The 14,293-nt window shown below is 46.1% G+C and overlaps 1 protein-coding gene across 1 annotated transcript in view; it reads left to right on the plus strand.

Moving 5' to 3' along the window:
* The window catches only part of plxna2 (plexin A2), a 172,015-nt gene that overhangs the window by 6,887 nt on the left and 150,835 nt on the right, over positions 1 to 14,293 (plus strand). The window contains exon 2 of the mRNA XM_030055804.1: positions 1,606 to 1,788. Coding sequence (XP_029911664.1) covers positions 1,606 to 1,788 — 183 coding nt within the window. The remainder of the gene's footprint in view (positions 1 to 1,605; positions 1,789 to 14,293) is intronic.

Raw genomic sequence — 14,293 nt, forward strand, 5'->3', positions numbered from 1 at the left:
CAAGTTTTATACCAAATTATAAGTTTGATTTCAGAACCTGAAGAGAAAAAAAGGAGGCTCTTGCCTAAGTAGACATTTCAAATTCAAATATTGAAGTGGTCTTGGTACCTTGTGTACCCCATGTGCTATTTTGGGTGAGTGGAATAAAAAGAAAATGCCATAAAATGGAGGGCGTGACTATAAGAGTGGAGGCGATTATTCCCCCTCAGCGTTATTGCTTTTGCTCTGCTCATGAAAATCTGCGTGGTAGTAAAAGGTTTTATGGCCACGGTGCGAAGTGTGAGGCTGAGGTGGCTCCCAGGGACGGAAATGTCACCCACCACGGTCTGTCTAACCCTTTCCGAGTGAGACAGGAAGAGAGATAGGAGAAAGGAGAGATAGACACAGTGACAGAGATAATTAATGGGTTGAGGGTGGAAGGAGAGAGGTACAAAGTCAGAAGAAGAAAAAAAAAAAGAAAAAGAAAAGGAGAGAGTATGAGTGAGACAATGGGAAATTTACCAAGAAGGATGCTGGGCTCATGCCTGCCTGGCTGTCTCACTTACTCCTCATGGCACTTTGAGGCCAGTGCCACTCAGACTGCCTCATCTGACCTGATTCAACACCAGAAGGACCTTCACCCTCCTCCTCCTCCTCCTTCACCTCCACGTCCTCTTCATCCTCCTGTTCTCCCTACTCACTTCTCTTCCACTCCTATCTGGCACTGGCTAACTGGACTGTATAGCTACAGTCTCCTCTATAAGCAAAACTTGCATGTTGTATAATCACCTACATCATCACACATATTTTGCCAAGAAAAATGATTAAAGTCAAACTTCCTAAGGCTCTAGTGTACTAATTATGTTGCAGTAAATACAGATCAAAACATGCCCTTTACTTATATGCATACTTCTTTCCGGGTTGCATAGTTATCATGCAGTGTGTTTGCCAGTGCACATAGTTATCATGCAGTGTGTGTCTTCCTGCAGAGGTGTGATGATAGGCCAGGGTAATGAGCCACGGTGAGAGCAAGGTGGGGCTCAGTCAGGCGAGGCTGAAACATGTCTGCCAAGTGGAACAGAAAGGCAAACGTTTGTCTGGCTCTGAGACTCACTTGCACACCTCCACCTCTCTCCGACCTCCCTCTGTCTCTCTTTCGCTCGCTCGCTCTCTTTCACCCGCTTATTTCCGTCCCAGACACTCTCTGACACTGCCACTATTTCCGCAACTTTGACCATCGCTCTCTCTTTCTGTCTCACTCTGTCACCTTCATTTTTCCTCCTTACTGAGCTGTCTTTTTTTTTTTTTTTTTTATAGCCCTCCGGTTCTCAGCCTCTCCACTCTCCTAATGTCTTATTCTCTGAGACTGTCTCTCTCTCTCTCTCTCTCTCTCTCTCTCTCTCTCTCTCTTTCTGAGGTATTTTTGTCACTCCCCTTCTTACGTTCTATGTCTGGAGTGTCTACATTTCCTATGACACATTTGTCTGCCTATCACCGTTTTTCCCCCTTTCTCAAATTTATTTGTATTTCAGTTTCCATTTTAATTCCCCCCTCTTGTCAGTCATGCCAGATTTCTATAACCTTTGTTTTTTTTGTTTGTTTGTTTTTTTTTTTCTCTACTTGTAGCCGGTACCTATTGATGACTCCTTCTGTGGTCTGGACATCAACCAGCCACTCGGAGGTTCTCAGCTGGTGACCGGCCACACTCTCTACACCGAGACCCGTGACCGGATGACCTCCGTGACCTCCTATGTGTACAACGGCTACTGTGTGGCCTTTGTGGGTACCAAGAGTGGACGCCTGAAGAAGGTCAGTAACAGCCATTCGCTAAATCCTTCCCCGTCTTCCCCCGGCTCTTCCCATTCAGCAGTTCAAGGTCTGTGCCGGGAGATTTCAAGCTCACTTCATCACTGTGTATGGCCATCCAGCGGCCCACGGGGTACAGACACTGTGAAGTGGTCCTATTCCTGTGCAGATGGATCGTGGTCACAGGGAAACTTTTCTCCTTAATATTTAATACCTGCTGTCAAAGCGTTGGCGAGGGGGAGTGGCAGTGGCGAGCTCTCTGTGGTGGTCATTACCACTTCCTTGTTAAGTGAGCTCCAGTGTCGCAGTGTTGAATAACCTGCACTGGCCCATTAATTTTAATAGGCACCTTTCCACCTGTGGCCCACTGAGGGACGAGAGAGAGCAGGCACATGTAAACCCCCTGGTCTCTGCAGGGGAACACACAGGGTTAAGGGCTGCCGGCCAGCTAATAATGACATATTTCTCACCCCAGCCCCAAGAAACAAGGTATTAGACGCTACTGCTCACTGAGAGGGTTGAATGGCGTGGAAAGTGAGAGCTACTCAGGCAGCTCTTGAGTTCAGAGTGTTGTAAATGCGAGGCTGTCAGTCAGAAACGCCTAGGCTGTGCTTTATTGAGCTCTTTCAGCGCTGACGTCACCCCAGCAGATGATAACTGTGACTATGTTGGATGCAGACAATAGGGTTTGTGTAGGTGCAGTAGATGCAGCGCTGAATACTGATGGTGCTCTCTGGACTACAGTGAAGACAGCTGGTTGAAGGATTTGTGAGCAGTCACTTTGCTCCTCCTCCCTTGGGACTGCCTCTGTGTGAGTGACAATAGGAGCGTGCTCCATACGGGCCATAACAGGCACATACAGTAACCATGCATGCATACAGTAACCTGCATGCAGTATAAGGGAAGGGGAGAGGAAAAGTCAGAAAACACATAAAAAAAAAATAAAAATAAAAATGTTTTGGTAAGCCTTTTTATTGCAACCCTGGCAATGAAACACAAACGGTCCTGGGTTATTTTGGTCTCTGCATTCATTTATTCATAATTGAATCAATGCCCCAATCAGGCAATGGTAGAGAGAAGATTCATTATATTTAATCCCCCCTGTTTGAGCTGGTTAATAATTTATCACTTTTTTTCTACATGGTTAAATTAGATGAGACAGAGAGCAGCGTTCTCCCTACTCTGTTTCTGTTGCCTGCATATTGTGTTTTTATCTCCCTGCCTCCTTCCATGCTCTTGTCCGCTGGCGCCTGCCTGCCTTCCTACAATCCTCTGCCTCTATCTCCCACCTCCTGCTCCCTATATGAAAATCCATGAAAAATGTGCTGCTGGTGTCTACACTGTCTTCACAGGGCATGACTGTAACCACAGTAACGCTAACATGGGGGAGGAATTAACCAGGATATGAGAAGTGCGCCCAGAGATGAGGTGCTGGTCTGCTGGCCAACCCTGAAACAGAAAAGCCTAGTAGAGCGCTCAGCCACAGAACTGATTCACACATGTCATAAGTGCTGGGTGGTAATGCGTTGCTCGCTAACAGAAATATTAATGAATAGCGTGACATCACCACTTCAGTTTGATTAACGTTACCAATAAAAAAAAAAAAAAAAAAAAAATCCATGAATTATCCAATAACTACACCCCACCCCGCTGTGTGTGCATGCTAGAGCACATGCCCACACTGCAACTGGCAGTGAGAGTTGGCGTCCTGGTATCAGTGTTTTATGTTTTATGTTTTATAGTTGTTTCTATGTGTTTTGCACCCTGGTTTGGACTGATTGCTTCTGGATGTAGGTGTAACGCACCAGCCTGTAAAACCAAGTGATATAAAAAAAAGCTTTGTCCCAGCAGTCATCAGTTTGATCAACAAGTCATAGTAATACAGCATCAGTGTTGTAGGAGCAAATTGCTCTGTTATTTATTGATTATTCATGGATCTTTGCACATTCCTTTGCACAATTTTTTGAGTACTTAATTTGTTTTTATCACTGTTTTTTTCTGATTAATGGTATATTATATTTCTATCTTGTTTTTATTTACCTTGTTTTATTAATGACTAATCACTCATACTTTTTTTTTATTCTGTCTTTAGTGAGAGTTACCGTTTTAGTATTGAGCACTGTTGTGACTGTTGTCTGTCATGTCTTGTCTTGAGCTGTTGATTGTGTGTAGAAAAGGATGCTGAATCACTCGTTGTTAACCAAATCTACTTATGGGTACAGTAACCTTACCTTTACCTTACTTTACCTTATCCTCCAGTTTGTTTTCCTCGTTGATAGTCAATGTCTTTTCGCCCTGAGCCAGCATATGCGCAAAATGGCTGAAAAGTTTATTATCTTGGTGGAAATATTTCCACTACACTTTATTCTAATCAGACAGAGAAGAGAAGAATTCAAGGCCTCGACATTATGTGGCAACCCTGATCATTCAGTGCACAGGTGAAGCATCTGGGTTATTGCAGTTTTGAGGTTACAAGAGGATGCACTGATGAGTCTTGAGGATGTTGATTTTATTATCAACAAGTTATAAATAATAAAATTAGTTTAAAATGTGAAATGAAAAATCAATAATAGAATAAGCTCTGTACTGCATGGCAGATGTGGCAGGGTGAGGGCTGCTCTGTCTGCTGTGATGGTTCTGTGTGTGTGTGTGTGTGTGTGTGTGTGCGTTTGAGCTAGAAGTACGTCAGTGTGTTATCCGTCTGCTCCTTTGGGTGCCACAGGCAGTGCAGAGGGATAGGGTGACCTGATGAACCCTGGCCACAGCTCCTCTGCTGGGCGCTGATAAGCTGCTGTCATGCCACGCGGGGGAAGGGGGGCGCGTGTGTGTGTGTGTGTGCGGGGGGGGGGGGGTTGAGACAGGTAGAAGTGGTAGGAAGCTGCCGGCTGCCGCAGATCGAAACGTGACACGGCTATAGGGTGACAGGATTTGATGCTTGGCTGGTGACACAGCTCTGCACCTCCGCCTCTGTTGTGCTACTCAGAGACACAAACATGGGGAGAGAGGGTGGGATGTGGTGTGATGGCATGGAAGGTTGCATGTGTGTGTGTTGTTGGTGGGTGGGGGGGCGAGGGGGGTGTATAAGAGCCATGATGAGGAATAAAAAACAGTAAGAGAGACAGAAGGATTGACAGGAAGAGAGGGTGATAGAACGAGAGGGAGAAAGGTGGTGGCGGGAGGGAGAAAGAGACCGTTGAAATGTGAATTTAGTGCCGCCGAAGAAACCAGGACTGCACCGCTGCCTGTAATTGGATTGGCTCCCTTCCCAAACACCCCCCCCCCCTCCCCCCCGCCCACCATCTCCCGCTTCCCCATTCAATCCTGCCCCTCCCTCAATCTCCCTCTACACTCTCCCTGCAGACCGGCTCCTGCTGTATATGCTGCTTGTTTCCTGGGCTTTGCTGGAGCATGGCAAAGCGGGGAGGGATAGTGTTGGCGGATCCTGCTGCCCATGGCAGGCTTTTGCAGGGGATTGATTGAGGAACAGGGGTTAAGAGGATGGGCGGGGGGTGGAGGGGTGGGGGGTTATGCAGACACTGAGGTGAGGAGAATGCATATGTAGTGTGATAGACTGCAGGGAACAGCTGTGAGTATCAGAGCTCGCATGCTGTGGAGGTGTGTGCAGGGTGTGAAATGATTAAGGTGCTGCGTTTTTGTTCCCGGTTGATAGTAAAATCCAGTTTTATCATACAGCAGCTGCAGAGCAGAGTGTCATGTGGCTATCAGAAAGTGGTTGTGGACTTCTGGGTGGCACCCCTGGAGGCAGTGATTGATCGTGGGGGGGGGGAGTAGATGTTCACCTCAGCAGAAAGCTGCTATAGGGCAATCGATAGTCCAGGCCTGCACAGACTTTTTCCAGCTACACTGAAAACAGCTCGCAAGACCAAATCCACAGATTCCGTCCACATTGAGCTAACATCAGTAGTTTGAGTGAGCTTGTAGCCCTGCTGGATCATGAGTTAATGTCCTATTTAAATTCTAGACCTAGATGTGCATTGATAGTCACCAGGCTCTCTATCATCATTATCACTCTATGTATCCTGAGACCCGAAGACTGCTACAGGGCTCTGTGGGTCAAATTATAGAGATAGAAGATCTGCTATGCAGTGTATTCTGGGCGCACATTACCTAAGAATTGCATCATCCAAATTGGAATTGACTGTGTGTGGTTCATTTTGTGCTTAAGCACAGACATATCCCACATGGGGACCGGCATTGGTGGGAAGTGGCAACGGCGTTAAGCAGTGGAGGAGCCGCGGGGAGCGCTGCCTTTGATATAGATGGAAATGGAAGGCACGGCTGCACATGTAAAATTGAATGTTGAAAGGGATGCCTGTAATACATGAAGAGGGAGGTTAAAGTGAGCTCAGCAGAGGCACATTCAGGGTTCCCCTGATAATCAGAATCAATTCGCCAACAGTGGGAATGAGCATCCTCTGTCCCATTTCTCTCTTACAGAGCAGCAGGGGTTAAGAGCTGTTGAACCTGAGACCAAAGAGATACATTCCCACGTGGCATCCTCTCCCCTTTTCTACATTCAAGAGTATTGCCATGTTTGTATAGACTCATTTATTAAAATTCAAGCAATTGTGCAGAGGAATAGAATGACACATAACTGAGTCATGACGTATTTTGGCAAGAAAAGCAACCCAATTTTACAGAGGAGCTACTTGTCCAGTCACTGTGCTCTCTGCTTCTTAATATTTTGATTTGCAGTGCGTACAATGCTCTCTTTGTAGCCAAACATAACAGCGGTGGATGTGTTTGGTGAATGATAGTAAGGGGTTGATTAGTGGTGGTTTGCATCAGCAGTAAACCATGGCTGAAGACAGAAAATGTCATCCATCCCCTTAACCTTCAGGCCTTCAACCATGATGTGCTGCTTTTCGGCCTAATTAATTCTTCTCATCATGCCCCGGCGAGTAATCAGGAATTGGTTTGGATGATGCCCCTGGCAGCTGAAGGGGGAGAACTTGAAAGGATGGTTCAGGTGTTTAATTGGACAAATGTCCTGTTGAACTGGTTAACGTGGCCAATGGGCGCATGGCCCACTCACCTGGACCCTGCTGTGGTCTGATTTGGGGCCAGGGTGTGTGTGGGTTGTGTGCAGGCGGTACTGGGTTTGTTGCTGAGGGTAGCAGCTGATTGTAGTGCTGAAAGTGCCGGGGACTTTAAAGGCTTCTATACACAAGCAGCTGCTGCTACAGGGCCCTCGTGGACTTGTGGTCAACCTCCTTGTTACCCCTCAAACCTCCACCCCGGTTATTCTATGGATTAGCCCCCTTCAGAGGGAGGGTAATCTGAGAGGCTCGCCTGTCTGTTGCCTGTTGGCCTTGTTCTGGCCCTGCTGTGGCGTGGCCTGGCTCAGGCTGGCCTGGAACTTTATGTGGGAGTGATGGGATCAGCTGGGCAGATTTGTTGTCACTCTCCAGCCTGTACTTTGTGTCACCTAAATGATGGGGGAGGAACCAGGGTGAAGAAGGGAAAGTGGAGGAGGAGAGGAGAGAGGAGGACAGGTAGGACAAGGAGCGGGAGAGAGCAAGAGCAAGAGAGGGAGAGAGACAGAGCACGAGAGAGAGAGGAGAGAGAGAGAGAGAGAGAGAGAGAGGCTTTAACTAGCATTGAGGATGATGTCCCTAGCAACAGCTGAGGCCCATGGCAACAGCTGAATGGAGGCCCATCCTTTTCCCCCAGGGGTACAAATTACTCTGAGAACAGAACTGAGGGCTCCTGTCACCTGTCCCACACACACACACACACACACACACACACACACACACACTTGCATGACCACACATGCACATGCCATTATCATTATAATTTATACTGTATACAACTGCACAATGGTGTTTACTTTGTCTAATGGCTGTGTTGTTGTTGTTGTTTTTGGTTATTAGCAATTCCTTGTTGGATTGCTAATAAACAATCCGAAAGGAAGAGGAATAAATAATTTTTAATGGTTGTATTAAACATCTCCATTGTCAGTGAGTGACTTGCATTAACCTTGAGCTGACATGAAAAGAAATACAATTGCAAGCGAAAAATGTTGTCATAATTGCCGCCAGGTAGAGTTTGTCTCCAATCATCATACTTTTCAAATTGTTGCTTCTCACTGAATGCCTTCTGTAATGACAGTTGCATCGCTTTGTTTTCAGATTGGATGGTGGGGTCCAATTAATCCCACACAGAACAAATAATTGCATGCCTTTGTTAAATCATTGCTGTTTTTTCCCCTCTTGTTGAAAATGAAATGAAAACCATCCCTCTTAATGCACCTGTTTATTAAGCAATGGACATTTCAAACTTGGTAAAATGACAAAATGACACAATGCCACGGAGAAAGAAGAAGACTTGGCACTGTGATGACAGCTGTCAATATTTATCCATGAGTGTCATCTTCAGATTGCCAGCAATCCTTATAATCGTGTTACACTAAGCAATGCAGACTCAGTTTGCCCAGTAGCAATAGCTGGGGGCCCAGAATTGCCTGCAGAAATTGCCTTTGCGAGTAAAAGAACATCTCTTCCTCGACACCAACTTGTAGCAATTTCTCCCAGAAAGAGGCTGAATCAAAAGTCCTGTAGTAAAAAGTAAGGGCTATTCAGAAAAGTGCAAATAAAGGTGAATAAGCTTTTTTTTTTTTTTTTATCATCACCTGAACTTGAGGATGTCAGTAAATGCCAGCTTCTGAGAGACTGCAGCAAACTCTTTTCCAAACTCTACAGCGTAAGAGTATGACCACTAAAGCCACCATTACTGTGAAGTGCTGTATGAAGGCCCGCTTTGTGCTTTGTGGAGAACGGCCTCTGATCATCAGACTGTCTGAACGCCACTGAACATCCTTGAGGGAACTTCAGTGTAGCCGCTGTAGCCCCTCTGTCCATCTGTAAAAACTATTAGCCGGTGAAGTTGGCCCTGTTAATGGCATCTGCTAAGCTGCTTAGTCAGAATAAAAGCAGTGGTGAGTACAAAGACTGTCATGTTTTTTTTTTTTTTTTTTTCTTCTTTTTTTGAGGAGAAGCAATTCACACGGTGGTATTCTGTGGCGTTGCATATCTGGAAGGTTGGGTGTGTTTTTGTACTTTGTGGTCAGATATGTGTCTCTGTGTATGTGTGCTGTAGCGGTTCATTTGCCAACTATCTTGTCTAGCTAGTGATGAGCCTGTTTAGCGAGTGTGTTGCGGACTGGTAGGACAACTGTGTGACCTCTGGGAACCCGGCCCCCACTTGACCCCCCCTCCAGCTCAGCTCTTAACCCTGAGCCAGATAAAGAGGCGGCAGCCCCAGGCACCAGCAGGCTGTGTCTTTCATGGCCGTCTTCAGAGCAGAAGCCTCTCTATCTGCCAGACCTGGCCTAGGCCTTCTCTAAACACTTCACTATTAAAAAGCCAGCGGAAGACTGAGAGCCCCTGCTGTTCCATTCATCCCAGTCGCATATCGGTTTCTCTTGCTTAGTCTCTCTGACTTACTGTCTTTCTCTCTCTTTCTCAAGTAGTGAGTTAAATCTGGCCTGGTCAGTCCAGCAGCTGTCCCCTCTCATTTTCTTTCTCTTTTCTTATTTTCTCTCATTCCTCTCCCTAACTCCCTATCCCCACCTCTGTCTCTGTCTGTCTGTCTCCCTCATGGTCCTCCTGTTCCCTCTCTCCCCGGCTCAGACTATTACCATGACACTGCCTACCCCGCAGTGATCTCATTAATCACATTCAAACAGCTCTCTGTTGCTTTCTCCCCCTCTATCTGTGTCTCCCATTCCATTCTCCCTTCCCCTAATTCCTTGCTCTTTTCTCTGCCAGTGTCTTGAAGGAAGCATTTTTCATTATCCAACAACAAGAGACAAACATTCGTACAGTGCACAAATTTGACTACAGATGGATTTTACACATGCAGGCTTAATTTAGCCTGTAGATATACAGTAGTACGCGTCCATGCCATTCCAGTGTTGCCAGATACTAAAAGACTGCATCACATATGCTCATAAACATGTTGTGCATGACTGATTTATTCATTTCCCACCAAAATCACTGTTTTTTTTTCTGAACAGAGTATTTTACTTTCATATTTGTTATTGGCAAGACCTTTTTACTTGTCGGGAAACAAATTACGCCGTTGAGTGCGTCCCATAATTGGACTTAACTTCACGAGCGAGATTAATTAACCCATTGCTGATTAGTGGCACTTTTCACCTGAGACTGGATGTGGAAGGAGCACATCCAATTTCTGAGGCATATTTTCTTGTTGATTGGGCTAGAAATTCAGTTGATGCCAGCATTATTTACCTTGCCCATGGTAAATATGCCACACTTGAGAGAGGGAAGGAGCCTGAGAAAGGAATCAAGGCGCAGACCCTGGCTCAGCTCTCACACTGTTGCTTGCTAAGCCTGGGAGACATGTTGCGCCTGCAGCAGTGGATGGTGTGGTTTCCGCCGATGTAGGGCGCAGTAGTGTCATTAGGTTTGGGAAACCACATCAAACACCACTGGCTACCCAGATCCATGTCTTCCTGGTTAGGCAGAAAGATTAAACATGTAAAAAATAAGGGTACGCATTCCCAAGCAAGCAGTGCTCTTTTTCCCTACTAATGAATATAGTATTTCTAGTAAAGAACACACATCCTGGCAGTCAAGTATTTTATGTGTAATAAAAACACAACAAAAACATGTCCAACACATTATGCAAGGGAGCTGTGTTGGGAGGCAGGGCCTCGCAGCCTATCAATATTCCTGTTTAGTCTGCAGCCAATGTAGGCACCGCAGGGAGAACATTTGAAATTCATAGAAATTCTTATCAGTTGTTGCGTCGCTCTTATTGATCTGTTACTGTGGAAACGGCACAGTGCGGGTGTAGGCCTTGTTCTTTTTTTTTGCCTGAGGTATAAGTCTCAGAGCTCCAATGACTTCCAACAGTTCCACCAATCAAAGAGAAAAATTCTTTTTCTATCAAATGAACTTTACTAAGTACTCGGTGCTTGACTTTTGTCCTCCAAGTTGCCAGCTGGCATGGAAGATGAGTGTTTGTTCTTCAATTTCCCAGCTGACCTTGCTGAAGTACACAAAAAGAAAAGGGACAGAGAGAGAAAGAGTAAACATCTTGAGGACAGAAAAAATCCAGAAATAGATTAGCGAGCAACGTCTGTCAAAGTGGATGGCTGGACCGATGCCAGGCTTTATTGATTTGCTTTACAAAGCACTTGAATGGGCCAGATAACTGTGATTAGCCAATTCATTACCATTGGCTCTCAGAGTGGTTCAAAATTAGATAAAAGGGGGGATAGGAAGGACAGAAGGGGAGGGAGAGTAAACTATTACTTTGTAAACTTGGGCAGAAGCTCTAACAGTTGCCAGCAACAGAGGGAATCTTTTTGAAGTTCCTGATGATTTTTTCTCCCCGTTTCACATGATCAGATCACACGGAGATGCATCATAATGATCATCCTCATTAGAAGCAGTTATGAAATGAAAACAGCAACACCATGCATTGTTTATGTGTTTGATAACATGCAGCATGGCGATTCGAGATTGCTCAAGGAACCAAAACAACATTTCTCTCATCTACGTTGCAAATGCCCGCTCTCATTTCAAGTGTCGTCTCAAGTTGTGGATCTCCAAAATGAAAATTGTTTTGGCTTTGATGATATACTAAACTGCTGTCTGTGTGAAGGCAAACCGAGTGTGACAGCGACTAATGTTTCTGTCTGATAGCAGGACAGCTTTACTGCTCCTCTGTCTCCTACTTCATACAAGACAGCAGCAGTTATCATGGCTCTCAGAGTTAAGCTTGTCGGGGTGACAACATTGTTTAATGCATTTCTATGATCACACAGTGTTTACAGCAAGCTTTTATGGGCTTTACACAAATAATTTCTTTGATATACGCTTTCTGGCATTACACAGTCATCCGGTTATCATCTATTATGGATGTTACGACAATACGAATGAGGCATTGTAGTAATTTGCCGTATTCCTTCTTGTTGCGACATTAAATACCGCAGCTGTCCTGTTTCCCCCTGAGATATGTCCTATTTACCTCTGAAATGTGGATGGTGGATCTCTGACAATGAAGGATAGAGGCAAGCACGCCTTTGCTTTCTCCTTTTCCCTGTTTCTCCCCCTTCCTCCCGTTTCCTCCATATCTCCACTCTGTTCTGTTTAAACTGTCTACTCTATCTCTTCATTTCTCTCTCTCTTTCTCTCTCTCTCTCTCTCTTACCGCAGGGTTGTCAGGTAAAAACAAACTCCACCAGCTATCAGCCTAATGAACAGTGATACAGTGCTAATAGCATGTGATAATATTTCAAGCCACTGGTAATCTCCGCTCACTCAGCCTTTACCTGCTCGTCACTTCTGCGCCTTTACTACATTTTCCCTGACACATGCACACACAGACACAGACACACACGCACACACACACTCGCACTGTTTCTCTTGACAGCTGTATGTCAGGCCTTGGCCTCTGCCTGTCATTAAACAGAGCTGTCAGCCTAGACTACCTCTTGATAGCTGAACCCTGCTGTCCAGTGGCTGCGCCGAGATGCCTGGAGCCTTAATGAGACTGGACAGGTCCTTCTGCATAGGTTGAACATATTGCCAATTGGTGTGCCAAGTCCGGTGTTATAAGGCACAGACTGACCTTGCACAGGCTTCATAATGTTATCCGTATTCACATTGGCCTGCTTCTGTGAACAATTCAGCCATACTCCACCTTTGAACCCTGAATAACTGGGAGTATATGCGGGGCTGTGGGACAGTTTCATTATGTTGCTACCAGAGTGCTGGCCACCATGAGACTACTAGAGCACGAAGTCACACAACATACTGACTGGGTGACTGAGAGAGAGAGAGAGAAACACTATATATGTCTAGGAAATGGTACTAGATTGGACAAGCTACATATAATAGCGTTTCAAAGAGAATGGATGGAAATGGCGATGCTGTGTGTGTGACTGCGAAAACACCTGCATCATCAGCAAAAGCCCGTGCTAGGCCACCAAGAGGGCAGCGGGGGGGTGGTGGTATCAAAGATCAGAGCCGGAGCCAGAGGCCAGTCTTCAGCCACAGGTCACCCCGACCACTGCTGTTATTCATTAAACTCTAATGGTTACCGGTTGGGAAAACATCAGCCAGGTCTCCCCTGAAACATCGGCTGCTAAAAGGTCAGGGCTAGAGGTTGGGGTTATAGGCGTCCCTGTGCTCGGTGACGTGGGCTGACCATGTCGGATTGGATTAGCAGTCGAGGCGGAGAGGTGATGATTTGATGGAATCGCGGCGCAGTGGCAAACCATCAACATTCCTGCTTTTAACTCCGTTCAGAGGGCAGTTAAACATTTCCGTAGGGAGTTGTGTGTTGCCGTCAGTCATGATGGGAGTTTTGGTGCATATGGCAGACACAATTTGGTGCCCCTGGAAGCAGCTGTTGGCTCAGCGGGGGATTCAGGGAGAGGGGAGGTGTGTCTTCTGTTTGTGTTTGTGTGTGTGTGTGTGTGTGTGTTTGTGTGTGCCCATATGTGGTTTTCACCATTAGCTTACTCTGATAATGAATTGGCAGAGTTACAGATGAACCAGTTCTGCGATTGTGTGTGATCAGTTAGCCCTCAGGCTTTGTGGCTTATATTTGTGAGTTAGGCAGCCAGCTGACAGTTGACTGTTAGTGAGGGTGAGAGAGCGGCCTGAGGACCAGTGTCACCTTCACCTCCCCCGCTGACAAGAGGGCAGAGATCTTGTCAACATTGTTTGCATGCTGGTTCCCCAAGGCATTCTTCGTTCAGTGTAACGGATCTTTTTGCCTTGGAGGTGCGTGCATATATTTGTCAGGGGGCTGAAGGGTTGTGTACTGTGTGTTGGTTATACACATAAATGTGCACATACTCTTCAGTGTGGCACACATACAAATGCTGTTAGCTTATTTGTATGAGGGAGGTGTGCGTAACCTCCCTTGATCATACATTCAAAAGACACTTTACGTGTTTCACTCTATTTCAAGGGTGTTTCATCACACTCGTGCACACGCATGCATGCACAAATACATACACACACTGGGGGGCTTTTGCCTTCCAACTGATTAGGAAACGCGAAAACACTTGTGTCATGAGTTTTCACCCTTAATAGGCCCAGATTGTTGTGGTTGGGTAAACGCTTGGGTGCAGGTATGCTGTGTTTAGGCTGCAGGCTGGATTTGAGGGTGGGTGGGTGGCAGGATAGGAAGGCGTGGTGGATCAGATGACTGGGTCGGCTCTCCAGGAGCCCCAGCTGAAAGGAGATAGGCCTGGTGTTTGGGTTACACCACGCTGGGAGTGCTGTCCTCTTTAAATAAGACACACTTGAACAAAGTGCAGCTGATCAGATTAGTGTGGCTGATCAGGTTTCTCAGCAGGTTGTTGGCTCCTACCGTCTGAGCATCTTGACAAGGAAATGCTGTCAGCACTAAAATGCACCGGAGGAGCAGAATGGAAGACCAGCAGAGTTTTCGTAGAGTTGGAAGTTGGAAAATGGGAGATGGAAGATGGGATGGGAGT

The sequence above is a fragment of the Myripristis murdjan genome, chromosome 7, assembly GCF_902150065.1.
Source record: "Myripristis murdjan chromosome 7, fMyrMur1.1, whole genome shotgun sequence".
NCBI classification, from domain to species: Eukaryota; Metazoa; Chordata; class Actinopteri; order Holocentriformes; family Holocentridae; genus Myripristis; species Myripristis murdjan.